At 54.8% G+C, this 17,361-nt stretch overlaps 1 protein-coding gene across 19 annotated transcripts in view; it reads right to left on the bottom strand.

Annotated features, from left to right (window-relative positions):
- Positions 1-17,361, bottom strand: part of Plekha6 (pleckstrin homology domain containing A6) — a 142,939-nt gene that overhangs the window by 24,015 nt on the left and 101,563 nt on the right. For 10 of the 19 annotated variants that reach the window (XM_048809741.1, XM_048809743.1, XM_048809739.1 and 7 more), the window contains 9 exons: positions 16,274-16,378; positions 15,808-15,880; positions 13,039-13,139; positions 9,202-9,404; positions 7,252-7,734; positions 5,600-6,119; positions 5,119-5,205; positions 4,026-4,079; positions 398-478 (listed from right to left, as the gene is read on the bottom strand). In XM_048809741.1, the coding sequence (XP_048665698.1) occupies positions 398-478; positions 4,026-4,079; positions 5,119-5,205; positions 5,600-6,119; positions 7,252-7,734; positions 9,202-9,404; positions 13,039-13,139; positions 15,808-15,880; positions 16,274-16,378 (1,707 nt within the window). The remainder of the gene's footprint in view (positions 1-397; positions 479-4,025; positions 4,080-5,118; positions 5,206-5,599; positions 6,120-7,251; positions 7,735-9,201; positions 9,405-13,038; positions 13,140-15,807; positions 15,881-16,273; positions 16,379-17,361) is intronic. The other 9 variants (XM_048809745.1, XM_048809749.1, XM_048809750.1 and 6 more) reach the window with 7 other exon arrangements.

Genomic DNA, 17,361 nt, shown 5'->3' on the forward strand with positions numbered 1-17,361 from the left:
AGCACAGTCCATGCACCTCTGGTATCGGATGGTCCCATGTTACGCCCCTCACACCCTGAACCCCAACAATGTCTGTCAGGAAGACAGTAAACACGAATCGGGAGTCATGGATACTGAAAAGCAGGCTTGCAGTCCCCAGCATGGCATGGGATGTCAGTGCTGGCTATTCGGATGGTTTGGGAAATGGGCTTGGGTTCACCCATGAACGTGAAGAATGGAGGTGACACAGTGCAGCTAAGGAGGAAGAGCAGGCTGAGCCTGTCTCGGGGGCGGGGATGAGGCCCGGCAGATGAGCAGTCTGGGCAGAGTGAGCCTCATCCCAGGTGGGGTGACCCGACCATGCACAAGCAGCTGAGATGGCATTGACAGGGACCATGCTGCCAGGCAGAGGTCTTACTTGCATGAAGAGTTGGGCCCTGGGGGAGGAGTTCTCCACCATGCGGTTCACCATGCTGATGAGAGTCTCGCTCTCACTCATCTGCAGCAGAGGAAGGAATGGACGGACGGTTCACACTCACACCCGCGGAGATAGCTCCCCGCGTCCCCTGCACGTGTTCCAGGAAACAGGGAAGGAAAGCTGCTCTCGGGCCTCCAAGCAACCTGCGCTTGGCCTCACCACCGCTCGACCCTGCGAACTCCGTGTCAGAGCCAGCACCAAGGCTGCCCTGGAGGAGAGGCCACAGGGGGAGCTGGGAAACCGCTGGGCCTTCGCTCGCAGCACAGAATACGCCCCAGCCCAGAGACTCTGCCCTGGGATGCCTGACTGCTGTGGGTCCCATCCACACTGGCCAAGGCTATCGTCTCCTTCTCAATTCTCACACTGCTTTGCACAAACACCACACGGTTGGAAAGGCTGAGGTCTGCACCAAACCACACAAACTAAGACAGACACGGTGGAACGCGCCCTGCTGAGTGGCCTTCGCTAACGCACGGGCCAGGGTCCCCTGCCCCCTCCCCTCCCGGGCTCTAGCGTGGAAGGACTGCTCAACACGGTTTCCAGAGCTGGGCTGGCAGCATCCAAGAGGAGCTGGGATGGCATTGGGAGCAACTAAGGAGGCCGAGACAAGCGAGCCATGTTAAAGGGACACCAGGAACCAGAACGCTGCTTTCCACCACATCATCTTTACAGTTGAAGGACCATAAGGAACTTTGGGGTGGGGCATTGTTTGCCAAATGAAAAAGAGAGAGACAGAGCCGGGAGGAGGAAGGAAGGGAAGGAGAAGGGAGGGAAGAAGGGAGGACGGGCCAACCACATCAATCAGAGGTGCCATCATTTCCCCACTGGTTCCAGCGTGAGATCAAAAATGAGCCGGTCAGGGAATGTCCTTGGCTGTGTCCCTTTAACTCTGCTGTTCTGTAGCAGAGATGGGAGGAGACAAAGGGAAATGAGCAAGAAAAGCTTTTGGGGAAAGAAAGTGAATGAGAAGGACAGCCACAGTAGGAAAGATCTTCTGGGGTCCCAGGTTTTCTCTACGGCCTCCCCAATCTTGGTGAGACCCACTGTCTTTTCTTCCTCTTACCCTTTTAAGCAAGAGCTGAAACACAGCTTCGCCTCTGCACCCTACAGGTGGAAGGCACCCGCTGCTCATCTGCAGGAGCTGTAGTCATTTCAGCCCTTTTCTAGGATCTGGTTTTTCTGCCCCTTTAGCCCAGTTGGAAATTTTCTCTGTGGCATCAAGTGTGACTTAAAAGGCTGAACACTTATTACCTGTCCAGCTTGCTCACCTGTCAAACTGAGTTGATTATATTACCTCATATTGGAATATGAAGTTGAGTCCTTGCAAGAGTTCAAAGTCAACAGGAGGTCAACCACATCTTCTCTAGAAAGATCCAAACTAGTCTATCCCTCTCTTCCTGAAGACCCAGGGGTGTGCACACAGGCGGATCTACCAATGTGTCAGGCTCAGAGGCCAAGGGAGGCCAAGGCTCTTCCTGGGCACCCACTGACCTCAGTCCTTCCCCAAAACTGGGTCTAAAGCATTGGTGGCAAGAAGCAGAAGGTTCTCCTGCTGGCCTGCTCTCCCTGGTGCTGTGGCTTTGGGAATCTTTGAGCTCACGAGGGCCTCTCCTCTAGGAGGATCCCATGGGCTAACTCTGTGCAAAATGTTGGAAAGATTTTGTGAGAAAGCAAATTTTGTGCCCAATGCAGAGTTAGTGCTGCATTTTGGTAGAACATGAAATAATAGCAGCAGTCAGCACTCCTCACCAGTGTGTGCCCAACAAGGACCTGGCAGGACTCTCCTACTGGATTCTCCCGATAACTGTGATATAGAAAGGGCTAGCTCTGCGAAGCCCATTTAATGATTAAGAGAATAAGAACCCAGAGAGACTAGGTGACATTTCTAAGGTTTAAAAAAAAAAAAAGCTTGTAAATGGCAGAGCTGGGACTAGAGTGGCAGCGCCTGGCTACATGTGGACTCTCCTTATCCCACAAGATGCCTCTCGGGAATATTACCCTCTATCCAGGAAGGGGTCCTCTTTGAAGGTTATTTATAGCCCAATAGTCCAGACCCTCTTTTTTCAAGGGCTAAAGCCTCCTTTCAAGGGCTAAAGACCCTGATTCTGCACTGAGTGTGTGGACAGCCAGGCCTGCGGATGGGCTAGGGAGCCAACCAGACGGACACTTCCTACTGGGAGGATTCCATGCTTCCCAGCCCTGCTCTTAGGGACAACCTGAGACCAGTTCCCACATGGACAGGAATGCTCACGGTGCAAGCACTGCATACCGCTTATAGAACAAGAACTCAAGGTCCTTGAGGGCCGGGAGCAGGTCCTGCTGACCAAATTATGGATATCAGTGCTTCCCAGTGCCCAAGCTCTTCTCGGATAGAAGATCACCACATCGTGACGTGGAGGCCCTGTGAGATGGTGGGTGACAGGGCTTGTGACTAGAAGAACATACAGCTCTGATTTCAAGTTTATTGTTCTTTCTGCAACTCTAAGAGCTTAAAATCCTTCTGATGAGATATGACTCCAGCTTTTTTTTTTTTTTAAGTTAGATGTTTCCTCAACAATAAACTGGGTTAAAACCTCAGAGCCATATTCAAGCTCCGATGTGTGTCTTTGGCACATTATTTAACCTCTTTGTGCCTCATCGCCCTGGCTGCAAAATGGAGATAAATAACAGTACTCATCTTGTAGGATTATCATAAAGAGTAAATGAGTTGGGATCTATTTTGCTTAGAACAGTAAGACACGGAGGAGGCCTTCCATTATGGTGGCTGCTGCCATCATTATTATCCCTGTTATCATTTCTGCCACCCCAGGTTGCCTCCACAGGACAATGGTGTGCAGTTCCCATGATTTGTGGCACCGATCTGAACATAGAGGATGTGCTCACAGATATGCCAGCGTGTTCCCCTGGAGTCTACATTGCCCTCTTGGCCTCAATGGGCAATGCAGCCAAGGGTGAGAGCCCTGGAGCTGGGAGCCCAGGCAGACCCAGTCAACTGCCTGGGTCTCGTGGGGCCACTTATTACCTGTTCAGCTTGCTCACCTGTCAAACTGAGTTGATTATATTGCCTCAGTGTCTACAGCTTGAATTCTCACAACCGTGGGCTGAGTATGCAAAAGAGCGATGCCGAAAAAAATTGCAGATGTACTGAATGGATATGATTTTCTAAGTTATTCTAAGGCAGGTCTATAGGCCTCGGTTTAAATTATTAGCATCTCAGGCCCATACCCAGAGCCCCAGCCTATCTCTGTGACTCCCTCTTCTCTCCAGCAGAAACGCAAATTCCCAACCTGCCTCCTGGGAGGCAGTTCCATCTGGGCTGGTTGGAGAAATATGAGGTGGCATTAATTATTCATGTGCCCATTTATTATTATGCTTCTTTCCACCAGAAACCCCCAGGTGCCCTACGGGGCTTTGAGGAGGAGGGGTGTGAAGGAACAAACTAAAATATAAGCCACTTTGTTGTGTCCTGGTTGCACCAACAAAGGTTGTCAAATGGCGGGAGGGTGAGGAGGGGGGAGGAGCGGGGAGACAGGACAGTGGAATGGTGAGGGGCACCAGCTCTGCCTACCTGCTGGTCCAAATACTCTAGGTTTCTTTGCAACTGAAGGTCTAAAAGTTCATCCTACCCGGAGCCCGAGGCCAAAGGGCCAGTCAGCAACACAAACAAACAGGAACACACGAGAAAGAAAACGATAAAAAAAGAAGCAAAGCTGTTAAGAGTTAGCTGGGCAAGGACAAGGGAAATCCTCTCTCTCTTGGCCCTGGAGGAGTTCTGGGGAGGAGCTGAGGTTGCAGGCGGGCACAGGAGGGACACGCTCCTGGCCCAGCTCCACCATCTCTCCTGGGTCTGTCTTGCCTTCCTGGGACGGTGAAGCACCACTAAAGCCACCTAATCAGCACTTCTTAGCAACAGCTTCTGGGTTTTCTGGAAAGACTGGTTGTTTCTGGAGGGGGATGCCTGCGGTGGGTCAAGGCTATAGAGTTTGGATAGTGGAGTATGAACGGCCAAGCTCCACCACCCCGGCCTCCTGGTACAAGAGGTCATGCCTGTTGGACCCTGTGGTTCTCCCCAACCCGTCCAAGTAGATCAACTGCATCTAGTCCTCCAGGTGGAGGCAGAAATTCTCAAGGGAACACATTTTTCTATGCAAGTAGAAAAAAGGAGAGAAAAGGAAGTAGGCACAATATGGAACATTTTTTTTTCTTCCTCTGTCACCTTTTGACTCTTTCCCATAGGTGGCATTTCAGGCAAAAAGCAAACTTGAAGCAAATACATGTAGGGAGAAAAAGTCTAGATGCTCTTGCCTGTTGCTAGGAGGCCTAGCCTGACCTTCTGTCCCAGCTCATAATATGAGCCCCCTGCCCTGGCCTCCTCTGCATGCTGGAGAGGAGGGCTGCGCTGGGCTCTAGGGGATCCGGATAGTACATGCTCTCTGATCTTGTCCTACTCCTCTGCCCTGAGTCACAGAGAAAGGGTAACTAGCACTAAACTCTGTTGGAGCTAGAGTCCTAGCCAGGAGGGAGGAGGCATCCAGAGGCGCTAAAAACACATAGGCCAGGCACTAGGCACACAGCACCCCTGGCGCCTGCCCCAGTTTGACTCCACCTTGGGTGGAGGCAGGGAAGTCCAGAGGTGGAGTGGAGGGGAGAAGAGGACGTACCATCTTATCGTGGACCGTGGGGGATGGTGGGTAGTTGTAGGGGAACAGTCCTGCAGGGACTGGCCGCCTGTCTCCCAGGTAATCATACTGGAAGAGAAAGGGGATTGTAGAGGTGAGAGAGTCTGGTTGGACATGGACTTCCCCACCAACTGAAGTTCAAGGTTAGGGATGTCTGTATCAAACATCATGTCTGCTCCCCTGGCAATAATCTGTCCAAGTCCTCAAGAGTAGAAAAGACGCACTCTGCCCTCTTACACAGAACGATTCCTGGGACAACCTGGGGACCGACCGGCATACAGCGTAATGTTTCCATTTAGGGAGCAAAGCAATCCCCCAAGGCGGCACTCCTAGGGACAGAACCATAGGCCAGCATCTCCCCAGGCAGGTCCCCGGTCCTGTGACACAGCCCAGGGGTCCACGGTCCACCTCTTCTCAGAAGATGGTCTTAGGGATGAGGAGGGAGGGGCAGGCTGGGGCTCACCTTGGGGGAGCTGATGGATCGTCTCATCACATAGGCGGCAGGGTCGGCATAGATGTCCTCGCTGCGAGGTGGCAGCCGCTCAAAGCGGGCACTGGGCGAGCGGACAGGGGAATAAACGCGGGCGCGGCTGTAGGAGCCCTGGCTGGGCGAGCGGGGCACGGAGTGGGAACGGGGCTGCAAGGACAGTCGGCGCAGGGAGCCGGAGGTGGTGTCCAGCTCGTCATAATAGACTGGCTGTCGAGAAGGGCTGGGGACCCAGACGGTGCCATCCTGCCTGCCGTAGCCAGCCGGCTCCTTCCACTCGCGCAGCTGGTAGGCTGGTGGTCCACCCCCATTGCGGAAGGAGTGGCGCTTGTCCTCCAGGGCCCAGGGCGGGCTGATCCGATCGTAGGCGGGCATGGAGCAGATGCTGTCTGGCCGCACCCCGGGCGGGTAGTACTGGTAATCGTCTGGGTACTGGGACGAGTAGGGGCCATAATACTCAGGGACTCTGCGAGACACAGGGTAGAACCTAGAGGGACTAGGACACAGAGGACACTGTAAGGAAAGCAGACAAAATAGGCAGGTCTCCACCCGTCCACTTACAACCCAGCCCCACGTCTGTGTCCTCCAGCCCCGAGGAGCTGCCTGGACAGGTGAAAGGTGCCCATGGAGAGGTGCCCTGGCCTTATGGAACGCAAAGAGGAGGTCACTGCTGAGGCAGAGGCTGGGATTTACTCCTGAGGCAAGGAGCTTTCTCAACCAGCTCGTGGGGGCTGCAGACTGCAGCGTTCAGAGCTTCTGTTTTTGTCTCTTTAAAATGAAATGCCCCTTCTTCTCCATCCCCGGCTGTGCGAACCAGTTTATCAGATCCTTTCCAAGGGAGGCCGGGGAAGAGAGAACCCGGGTGTACCAGGCACTGAAGGAGGGAGCAGAGCGGGGAGGAAAGGGCAGCTTCCTGTTAGATCCCGTCAACACAGAACCAGCAGGTTCCCGGGAGTGGGAGGACCAGGTGCAGGACCACCAGCAGTGAGCTGCAGCTCACCGCTAGAGGGCGCGTTTACTCAAGGGCCCAGAAGACCTCTGAGGCCACCACCTGCAGTCCCTGGAGTTGTCCCTATCCCCAGGGAAGAAGTTAGCCAGCTCACTTGCTTTGACGAACATTGTCAGTTCCAATTGATGTTCCCAAATATCTGAAAGCCCGTCTTTGGTCACTGAGGATGGTATTAAAATCATTGGCATCTTTTTTTTTTTTCTTTCAAAAAGTAAACTTCCTATAATGATCTTTCAAACAGAGCTGTTGGAGACAGTGAGTTGGTTTGGTGGCTAGACTGGGGTTGCACTGGGGTTGAAGATATAGGATCCACAGCAGGGACGGGTGTCTGACCAGAACACTTCAAGTCCCCTGCCTGGGCCTGCCTGACTCTTGGGCCACCCAATACCATGTGAAGCAGCCCTGGGGTGCTCTGTCCTTCTTCCTGAAGGAAGCTGACAGAGAAAGCAGGAACGAGGGATGGCAGTCCCGGTGGCACAGGAGAGGAGCTGGGTTGAGCTGGGAAGCAGACCCTAGTCTTTAGCATCCCAGGTTATCCTGGCTTCCAGAAGCGGGTGTCTACCCAGCCATACCACCACGTTCCACCACACCAGCCCGCCCCGGCCCTGCAGAGCCTCACCTCCGAAGGTCTTCGGGGGGCTGCACACCCCGGCGCAGGTTCACCCACTGCTGAAGCTGATTCATGGAGCTCTTGCGCTGGGCGATTTTGTCAGGGTTGGTGCGTGGAGGAAAGCTCCGCCGGTGCCCCCCACTCTCCCCGTCCTGAGGTGGGAAAGCTGTACTCCCTGGCCGGCTGGGGGAGCTGTACTGCCAGCCATTGGGCTGGGCAGGCTGCTCCCCACCCCCTGGCACCCTCGGGCCCTCGGGGTAAGGGCTGCCGGGCTCTGAGGCCGGCTCAGGTCCAGCTGGGAGGCCATTGGCTTTCACCAGAGACTCTTTCTTGACTTCGGGCCTCTCGGGCCTCCGCTCTGGCTTCTCACAGCCTCGGCCGTCGCCCTCCCCTCGAGTCTTGGCCTCAGGCTCAGGCCTGGGCAGGCTGTTGTGGGCTGGCTGCTGGTGGTGTTTGCTGGGAGGGATGTTCTCTGAGTCTGGCTTCTCGTGGCTGCAGGAGGCCAAGGGAGATGATGCAGTAAGAGACTCCAGTCATGACTGGGAGGGAGAAAAGGTGCGGAGAGGAACAGGCAGGAAGGCAGCAAGGAAGACAGTGCAGTGACCTCCGATCTGCTTCCTAAACCCCAGGCCTCATCTTCTTGCTCCAGCCCGGGCAACTATTAGGCAATGTATAACAATTCCTGCCAAAGCATGCCAGGCTGGTCCTGCCCTCTGGGTCTTCTTCCCAGGTCACTGTCCACTCCCGTCTGCTGCCTGTGTTGAGCCCAGCCTTCAGCTATGGCCAAGACCAACCCAACAGTCTTGGTCTCCTCCGTCACCTGTCCCTGATCCAGCCCCTCAAACTTCATGGGCCCGATACTGAAGTTTCACAGCAGTAACTGTGACCTTGGCAACAGAGGCTTGCTACAGGTCCACTCTCTCCTCTCCAGAAAGCTACTTGACTTCCATGAGTCGTGGGCTCCCCGCTGGCAGAACGAACATAACCCCCTCTCTCCTCAGAGGACTGCTATGAGATAAAACATGGCAGAGATAAGAGCTGCTGCCTCCAAGTTCATGGGCATGCAGACATGCTCGTTCCCTTCTCCAAATCACGTTCCTCCCAGACTGACTTCCCATGAGAAGGTAGGCTCCACCAGGGCAGGAACATGGCAGACTTTCCTCCCGGGTGCTCCTAGCACCTGGCATAGGGCCTATCACATTTATGTTCACAGTAAATATTTGTGAAATGAATAAATGAACTTCTGGAAAGACGGAGATGGAAACGTGCAAGAATTTCCTCCAAGGCTGGCAGAGTCAAGCCGCCTTGCTGAAACGTCGCTGGGTAAACATTTCTAAGACACACGACTAGACTTGGAGTCAACACTGTGAGCCCCCTTCTCTGGATCCCTATTAACACCTAACTCAAGGCTCCACACCCAGTTACAGAAGAGACAGGCACCAAGACCGCGGGTGATGACGGCAGCTGAGAGCAGCCATCTGCTGAGTGTCTGCTACATGTCAAGCATTCTTCACACACCATGTCGTCTTCACAACCACCCCAGGTGGGGGGATTATAACTGCTAGTTTTAAGGAGAGGAAACTCAAATTCTCAGAGGTCAAGTCACTTACACTGAGGTCACGCTGTGGCCAGGTGGCCGAGCTGTGATCTATTCCTCCAAAGGCTGCGTATTTAATATATAGCCAAGAAAAAGAAGCAAATACCCTCACCTTTGGCTTCTGGGCAGGTCGTGATGGAACCTGGCTTCAATGTGCCCTCCCCCCAGCTTAGAGAGAAGAGGAGAAGTGGGACCAGGGAAGGATTTGGGGTTCTGTAATCACTTAGCCAGACCTGCATGGCTCACACGTCCTCCAGGGGTCCAACCGGTGTGCTGGGCTCCACAGCGGCACAGGGCTGGGCACGTCTTTTCTGCTGCTTCTCCCCCTTCCTCACTCCCACGCCAGGTACCCTGGCACTCACCTGTGGCGCACAGGTTGGGGCGCCGACTTCTGGGCTGGAGGGATCTGTACCCGGGCAGCCTCCCCCATAGCCTGGATCCAGGCCTCCTGCTCCTCGGGACTCTCAGCACTGAAGAAGTAGGTGCGGACGCCAGCATGCTCGGCCTGTGGGGAGAGGCAGTGCGTGGAACTGGCCCCGGCCTCATCTACCCAGCACACAGTCACCTGTAGGGAAAGGACACCAACACCCCCAGGAGAGACAGTCAGTGTAGCTATTCCTGTGCCTGCGGCTCCTCCCCCAGGTACAGCTCAGGAGCCAGGTGAGGACGCTGGCCCATGGCTGGCCCACGTGCTCCAACTGGCAACCAGGCAGCCTGGGCCAGGTCTCCAAGTGCTACCAGGCAGCCCCGTAGGCAGGTAAGCCTACCTGTGCCACCTGAGGTGATTTGTAAGCAGGAGGGACAATTACCACACCTACTGCCCTCCAATTACCCAAGGGCTGGGGGAGTTGAAAGGCAATTACCCAAGAGCTGGGGGAGGTGGGCCCCTGAGCACATGCTAATTTCAGCCCCAGCTTCCTAGGGAGAAGCTCGCCCTGCCTCTTCCTCGAGGGGAGACAGCCAGGCCCCTATCCACAGGCATGCAAGGGCAGGCTCTGGCATACAGACGGAGCATACTACCTAGTTGGCGGCTGTGAGCAGGCACAGTGGGCGGGAACCCAGAAGAGAGCTCCTGTCGAGAAGGGGTCCTCAGGCATCAGAAGGAGAAGCAGAGAGCAGGTCAACCAACACCAGAGGGAGAGACAGACGAGGAGGCAAGAGACGGTGAGGAGCGGGGGGAAGGGGGGGTCAGACTGTCCCTTTTTACTCAGTGTCACTACTGGGAAGGACAGCACCCAGCAGTGCCCGGCTCAGGTCACCAAGGGGAAGGGCGTGGAGAGTGTGCACTCTGGGAATCAGGCTGGGTTTGGAATGGGGAGCCAGGAACCCTGGGGCTAACCCCGCTCTGCACCTCACCAGCCCTGCCAAGGCAGACCAGCTGCTGTCCTGCTCAGTCAACCTCATGGGGAAGGGTCTGCCTGGTGAAACTCAAGGCCATAAAGAGAGGGGCCATAGGACTAGAACTTGCTGGGACCTTAATATACTTGCTGAATGACCCTCAATCTCTCCAAAAAGCAGGGAGCCGAGTCTATCTCACTTAATTGGGGGGTCCAATTGTGACTCAGTCTCAGAGGTGAGCTACCTGGCAGCCTGACTCTTTGGGTGCTCCTTCCTGGGTTGCTGGGGTTTGGGGGAGGAGAAAGGAACCACTGACTGAGCCTCTGGGCTCTGCTGAGCAGCAGCATCAAGCCCAACTTGTGTGATGCCTTTTGGACCAAGCGTCCCCAGGCTTTCTTGACCGTAGCCAGTCCCACCCCCCTCTACCTCTCCCTAACCTTGGAACTCTTTATTGGTGGGGGGGGAACCAGGGATTCAACCCAGGGGTGCTTAACCACTGAGTCAAATCTCCATCCCTGGTTTATTTATTTATTTATTTTAAATTTAGAGACAGGGTCTTGCTAAGTTGCTGAGGTCCTCGCTAAGTAGTTGAGGTTGGCTTTGAACTTGCGATCCTCCTGCCTCAGCTTCCTGAGCCACTGGCATTATAGGTGTGAGCCACCGTGCCAGGCTCAGCCCTGGAATTCTTTCTAATAGGAGCCATTACCTAGCAAGGGGCATGGATGGGGCTCCTTCCTCTGCATTCCCTACCCTCTAGCAGACAGCCCAGTGTAGAGAGGGCAGGAGAGGCTGACGGACAGCCTGTGGGGCTGGAAGGAGGCCTCTGGGACGTGAAACTGCACAGGAGTTGAGAGCTGAGGACCAAGCGAGCCCTCTGGGTGGAGAACCCAGGTGGCTGTAGAGGAGAAGGGGACACAGGACTGGTGGTGTGTCCTGGGGCAGGTGGGAGTGCAAGCACCTAGTGAGCAGCCTGTGAGTTCAGCTCGTGCAGGGCACCAGTCACAAGGAAGGCAGGGGCTTGCTCTTGCACTTGAGCTCACAGTCACATTGGCAACCAAACATGCCACAGGAAACAGGGAGCAAACACAGGCCCAGGAGCAAGTGCTGGAGACAGGGGAAGGCAGAGGGCCTGGGAAAAGACGGGGCTATTGATGGGGAGTGGGGAGGGGCATGGGCTGGGACTATGAAAGGGGCCAGAGAAGTGAGGGAGGTGTCCCAGCAGGCGAAACCCTCCGGAGGGGCCGGGTGAAGAAGAGGTAAAGCATTCAGTGGCAGCCGGGGCAGGCGCAGTTCCTGGCTTCTCATTATTTGCCATCCAAGAGTTTGGCGGGGTGGCCACAGCAGGATAAGCCTCCTGTCTGTCTCGGCTCCCCTCCCTTCCCTGGGGAAGGGCCACTGAGTAGCCACAATTGGAACCCTTTGTGGGCCACTAAGCACAGCCCTCAGAGCCAGGTCTTAAAGAGGCAGTGCACTCCTGGGGAAGGTGGAGTGGGCAAGGGGCTGGTGGGCGCAGGCGTGATCTTGGGGCTTTGCGGTCGGGGTTTGTGCTAGCCATTCTGTGAAGTTATCTGATGCCTGCAGCTGGCACAGCTCTGAGCTGGAGTGTGTCTCTAAAAGGTGGTGGTGGGGGGGGCAGGCTGGCTGATGGTACATGGGTCTGTGTGTGTGTGTGTGTATATATGTGTGTGTGTGTGTGTGTGTAAGCCGGGGCTGTGTGTTGTTGGTTAGACAGCCTACTTCTATTTCTCCAGCTAGGACCCGGCTCTCTAGAGTCACAGTTTCATTAATTGTTTATTCCGCCCATACCTCTGGCACACAGGACCCTGGGAGGCTGGAAACTAATTATGTGCCAAGTAAGTCCCTCCTTGTTCCTCAGGGCAGAACCTACACGTGCTGCCCACCTCTCTCCTATCACCAGGTGACCAAAGTCCACGGGACAGAAAGGGCCCGAGGAGCTCAGACAGTGGCCTGGTGAGACCCATAGGTCCTATCATCTAACACCTCAGTTTTGGGTTTTCAGGGTTTGAGATGGCAATTGTCTACTGGGGGACAGAGGGCTTTGTCCTACGGAAATGCACAGTTTAGCTTATAATTTTACATTTGGAAAATGAAAAGAAACCTAAGGGTTGTTTTTTTTTTTTTTTTTTTGCATCACAAAGTACAAAAAGGGCATGAGATTTTTATAGTTTTTAATGGGTCATGAATTTTTAAATGTGGAAAAACACTGGCCTAGGAAGAGCCAGCTGCGAGCGAGCAGTGTCTTTGATGGGTGGATCCCTGGGGGGTTCTGAGGGAGTGACACGGAGAGGCAGCCGAGTCCCATTTTCCTGGCCCTTGTTCTCTCAAAACTGTTGTCTACAGAAGTTTGCAGCTTTGGATTGGAGCAGAACTCAACTCCTCATTTCCTCTAAAGATTGCAATTTCAGTTAATTTGGCTGGAGGAGGGATCCCCTTCCCTGGACCCAAGGTGGAGCGGGAGGCTTTCCAGAAAAGATCTCAAGAATTCCACCAGGCACAGCTCTGCCTCTGTTCAGAGGGATTTCCCAGGAGCAGAAAGTCCAAGGGCCCAGGACGTAACTTTCTCTCCCAGTAAAAACTGTGGTACCACTGAGGCACACCCCTATCGGTCCACCTAAGGGGAATTACCCACGTGACCCCTGTGAAGAAGAGGGGTGTCCCAGCACAGCCTCACCTTGGCCTCCCAGTAACCCATCTGAGTCCAGAGGCCACTGCCTGCTCCCTTCCTCCTCCATCACCACCTGGATTCCTCAGGGAGATGCCCTTGACCCTTCTCTATCTCCATATGCTCTAGAAGAACAGGGCCTCCCTCCCCCAGACCTGGGAGAGGAAAGCCAACCGACCTTAAAGGTGTGCTTCCGGCTGATGTTGTCCGAGGGCTGCACTGCTGCAACCCGGAAGCTCAACAGGGGGATGCTGCCCAGGATGCTCTCCTCCTTTTCATCTGCCAGAGAAACAGAGGCACAAGGGTGTGTGTGCTCACATGCGCACCTGGGCAGGGGGAGCCAGGAGCATGCTGGCCCTGCTCTGTGAACACCTGATGCCCACCTACTACTTGCCAGACACTCACGACCACCACACACACTCCAAGAGGCACTCCCTGGAGCTGGGGGTGGGGGGGCAGAGGGGCTGGCGGACGCTGTTCAGACACTGGACTACAGAAGGGAATAAGAGAAAGGTGCCCACCCTCGGGGCGTTCACATTCTAATGCACAAACCAGTTATTAAGGAAGAGCTGATGTTTCTGGAGTGTTCGCCTCATATTAGGAGCGTTCCAAGTTAAATGTCTTACTGGATTCAACTCTTCAAACTATCCCGCAAAGGGGTACCCATATCACCCCCCATTCGATGGGAAGCTAAGACACAGAGGCCGAGGAGTTTGTCCAAGTTTCCTTAAAAACTAAGTAGTGGGCGTGGTCTTTCCACCCAAGAAGCCTGACTCCAAAGCTGGCCTTGCCGACCCCTATCCCATCTATCCTGCCTCACTAAACAGGACAATTCCAGTAGCAGTGCATACAGCAGGGGACAGGATGGAGCAGGGTCGTGTGCACCACTTCTCCTCCTGCTCTCTAAAGCTCTGGGTAGCTCTCTCAGTGTGCTCCCAGCCCCCAGCAGCCTGCTTTGCCTTTTTCCTGCTGCAGACCCCCTTTATAGCTCCTGCGTGGAGCCCCGGGCCCTGTCCTCTCAGGATCAGGCTAACAATCACTAACAATGGGGCTGTTACATAATTCATCCCGGATCTGGAGGAGCCTGATGGATTAGCTAGTCAGGCGCCCAGCTGTCAGCAGGAGGCCAGAAAGGGCAGGAGCCCTCTGTGGGACAGGTGGGGGACAACTATGCGGCCATGGCAAGACCCTCTCCTCTGCTGGGTCTGCTGTGTATTCCTGGGGTTGGGGACTCTGAAAAACCCTCAGAGTCCAGAAGAAACCTCTGCAGGGCTACGACTCCCAGAGCTCTGCTTCCCCTCTTGTCACATCCACAGACCCACAAGATACTTGGTCTGCGATTCTGTTTAGCCCACAGCCGGATGCCAGAGGGAGGGGTCAAATGAAGGAGCAGGAAGGACTTGAGGCTGGACTCCAAAGCTGTCTTTGGGAAAACTGAGGCTGCCCACCTGCTGAGGAGACGGGCCCCGCCTGGCAGAGGGCAGGCCAGCGTTTAGGGGCTGCTCTGGTTTGGATGAGCTAAAGCTCACGTGGGAATCTGATTTTAATGTAAGGTGCTGAGAGGTGGTGGGGTCACAGAGGGATGGGTGCTCTTCCCACACAGAGCTCCCCTACCACAGCGGGGCCTTGGAGGCGAGGCGGCCCTCCTGTTTTGTGTCATCTGTGCGTCCCCTCTCTACCTTCTGCCGTGAGTTGAAGCAGCACGAGGCCCTCCCCAGAAACCACTGTGTTCTCGCACCTTCCAGCCTCCAGAACTGTGGGCCATAATAAACCTCCCCTCACGGTGAATGACCCAGCCACAGAAAACAGGCGAAGCCCAGAGCTGACCTGAGACCACCCCTCTGTGGCTGTGACCCCTTTTCAGTACATTAGCCCCTCCTCTGCACAGACACTGGCTCTCCTTCCAGGCCAGTCCTACTCTGCTCCGGGGCTCAGCACCCAGGGGCCAGGCCTGGGCACAGTCTCTGCAAGTTTGGGCCTTTCTCTGTGCCTGGCCCCAGAATCCGCAGCCCCTCTGATCCCTCTTCCTTAAGAGTTCAATTGGCCTTAGCTTAGTGCTCAGGGACAGTGGCACCCTGGGGCGAAAGGGTCACCGGGTACAACCTTTGTTTGCCCAAGTTAATGATTCATCAGATTGCTCCCAGGAGGCCTTGGGAAACCAGGGCTCAGCCATCCTGAGTCGAGCCAATCCGAGCAAGCACCAAGAACAGCCTCTCTGAGCTCACATCCCTGTCTTATCTCCTGGGTCTGCTTCCTCCTGCCACCACAGCAGCCTGATGATGCCACCATTGCTGTCATCAGCCAGCCCTTGTGCCCTCTGTGCCCATGGTGACACATGTGGCTCTGAATATTTTTAAATAACTTCCTAGAGCAGGTTGCATCAAAGTTACCAGAGCTTTGCTCTCCTTTATTTTGTTTATTTATTTATTTATTTTTGATCAGGGAGCAGGCTAGGGGTGAATGCGGGGGTGACAGAGAGTAGAAGCTGGGGGCCTCTCATTTATGCACTATCCACTAAACACTCACTGTGTGCAGTGCAATGTTTAGATGCTGTGGACTCAGGAGTGAACAAAATTGGCAGAAATTCCTGCCCTCACTGACCAGACTGTCCATTCCGGTGGAACCTGAAGAAGACCAAGGTGCAAGCCTCCAGGACGCAGTGACCTACAGGGGCTCACTAGGAACCTCTTCATCTTCTTCCTCTCTCCTACCCCTTCCAGACTTCACCAAGCATATAACTACCTTGTCACCCACTGTGTCACCAACCAGGACCCAGATCGCTGCCTAAAACCTAGCAGGCAATCCAGAAATACTGCTGAATTGAATGAACGTGGGTGAGGTGGCACAAGCCACCATCCCCTGTCACACTCCTCGGGCGCCAAGCACTCGAGGGGGGAGACCTGTCCTGCCAAGGCTCTGCCAGTCGACACCCCAGGGGCGGGCTCACCTTTGTAGTAGAAGAGGCAACGGTCCACCAGGACGAACCAGCGCTTGTTCCACTGCTTCACCCCGGAGCTGGCCTGCGGGACACGGGGAGAGACGGAGGTGAGGGGCTGTGGGCTGGGCGAGGGGGGCAAAGGGCACGGCCCAGCTTAAAAGGACATCCAGGCTCAGCGACACCCTGGAGGTCACAGAGGCAGGGAAGGGACATTAGATTGCTGCCTGTGACATTCCAGCTCTGTCATTCTGAGGCTCGGTGCCACCTCATCAGGGGGAAGATAAAAAGGGCAAGAAATGAGCCAGAATAAGTGAGCGGAAGGGCAGGCAGGGATGAGGCCAGGCCAGTCAGTGGACACCTGTCACCCCCACCATGGCAAGAGGGACCTCAAAAAAATACACAGACTGCCATCAGCACAGAGGAGTCACGGCGCTGTCAGAGGTGGCGATGGTGGGCAGAGCGCAGGGCGCCTCACCTGCTTGAAGAGCCAGCCTGCCTTGGTGACCGGCGCGTTGGGGTTCCGCTTCATGGAGTGTGAACGCTTGCCGAAGGCGATGGCTTTGCGGGATGTTCGTGTCGCCTGGGGAAACAGGGAAAGACACCTGAGCTGCTTCCTCTCCTTCCCTCTGCTCCATCTGCGAGGGTGCTGCCCCCTGAGGAGCAAGCTCTCTCCAGCTCACTCCTGGGTGCCCTCCTGCTGAGAACCAGGTGAGACTCTGGGAGCTGGTACTAACTCCAGGTCAGGACCGACTTTAGCTCGTTTTTTTCAATCTCGAAACTGGGTCTCATAAGAGGAGTCCTAGCTGTCTCATAGCTTTGCTTTTTTTCCTTTGGAGGAAAAAAAAAAAACCAAGATTTCTCCTTTTACTCCTGGCCTGACCCTCTTCCCCTGCCCTCCTGACTCCCCATCTCTTCGCAGTGCTCTCTGGAATCCACTCAACTCTAAATTAATGGCCCACGTCAACTCCTGCTCAACTCCTGCTCAACTCCTGCTCATTGTCTCAGCCACAGCACCCCACAGAGCTGGGGAGACCGAGGGGTGCTTTCCTAGCTCCTCGCCGTGTGGACACTGTCATTCTCCCACATTCTGGCAACAGTCTGTATTCCTGAAGCCCCACTTTCTGGCCTCCCACGACTTAACCCTTCAACATCAGCTTCTACACCCTTCTTTTGGACTCTATAAAGGGTTTTTATTTTATGGGTTTTTTTTTAATTTTTCATTTTTGTTTTGGTACTTGGGATTGAACCCAACGGTGCTCAATCACTGAGCTTCCTCCCCAGCTCTTTTTATTTTTTTTATTTTGAGATGGGGGTCTTGCTAAGTTGCCTAGGCTGGCCTCGAACTTGCAATCCTCCTGCCTCAGCCTCCCCAGGAGCTATGATTACGGGTGTGCACCACTGTGCCTGGCTTGAGTCTAAGGATTCTGATATGAGACATCTCCTTACCCATCCAATGCCCTTGACCTCCTCAACTCCAAAACCCTCCATCTTCTGTTCCAGCTGCTCATGCCCGGGCTACACCTCACCTTAGACTGTCAGCACCCCAAGCCACCGTCCACTAAC

This window comes from Marmota marmota, unplaced genomic scaffold (assembly GCF_001458135.2).
Source record: "Marmota marmota marmota unplaced genomic scaffold, marMar, whole genome shotgun sequence".
Lineage (NCBI taxonomy): Eukaryota > Metazoa > Chordata > Mammalia > Rodentia > Sciuridae > Marmota > Marmota marmota.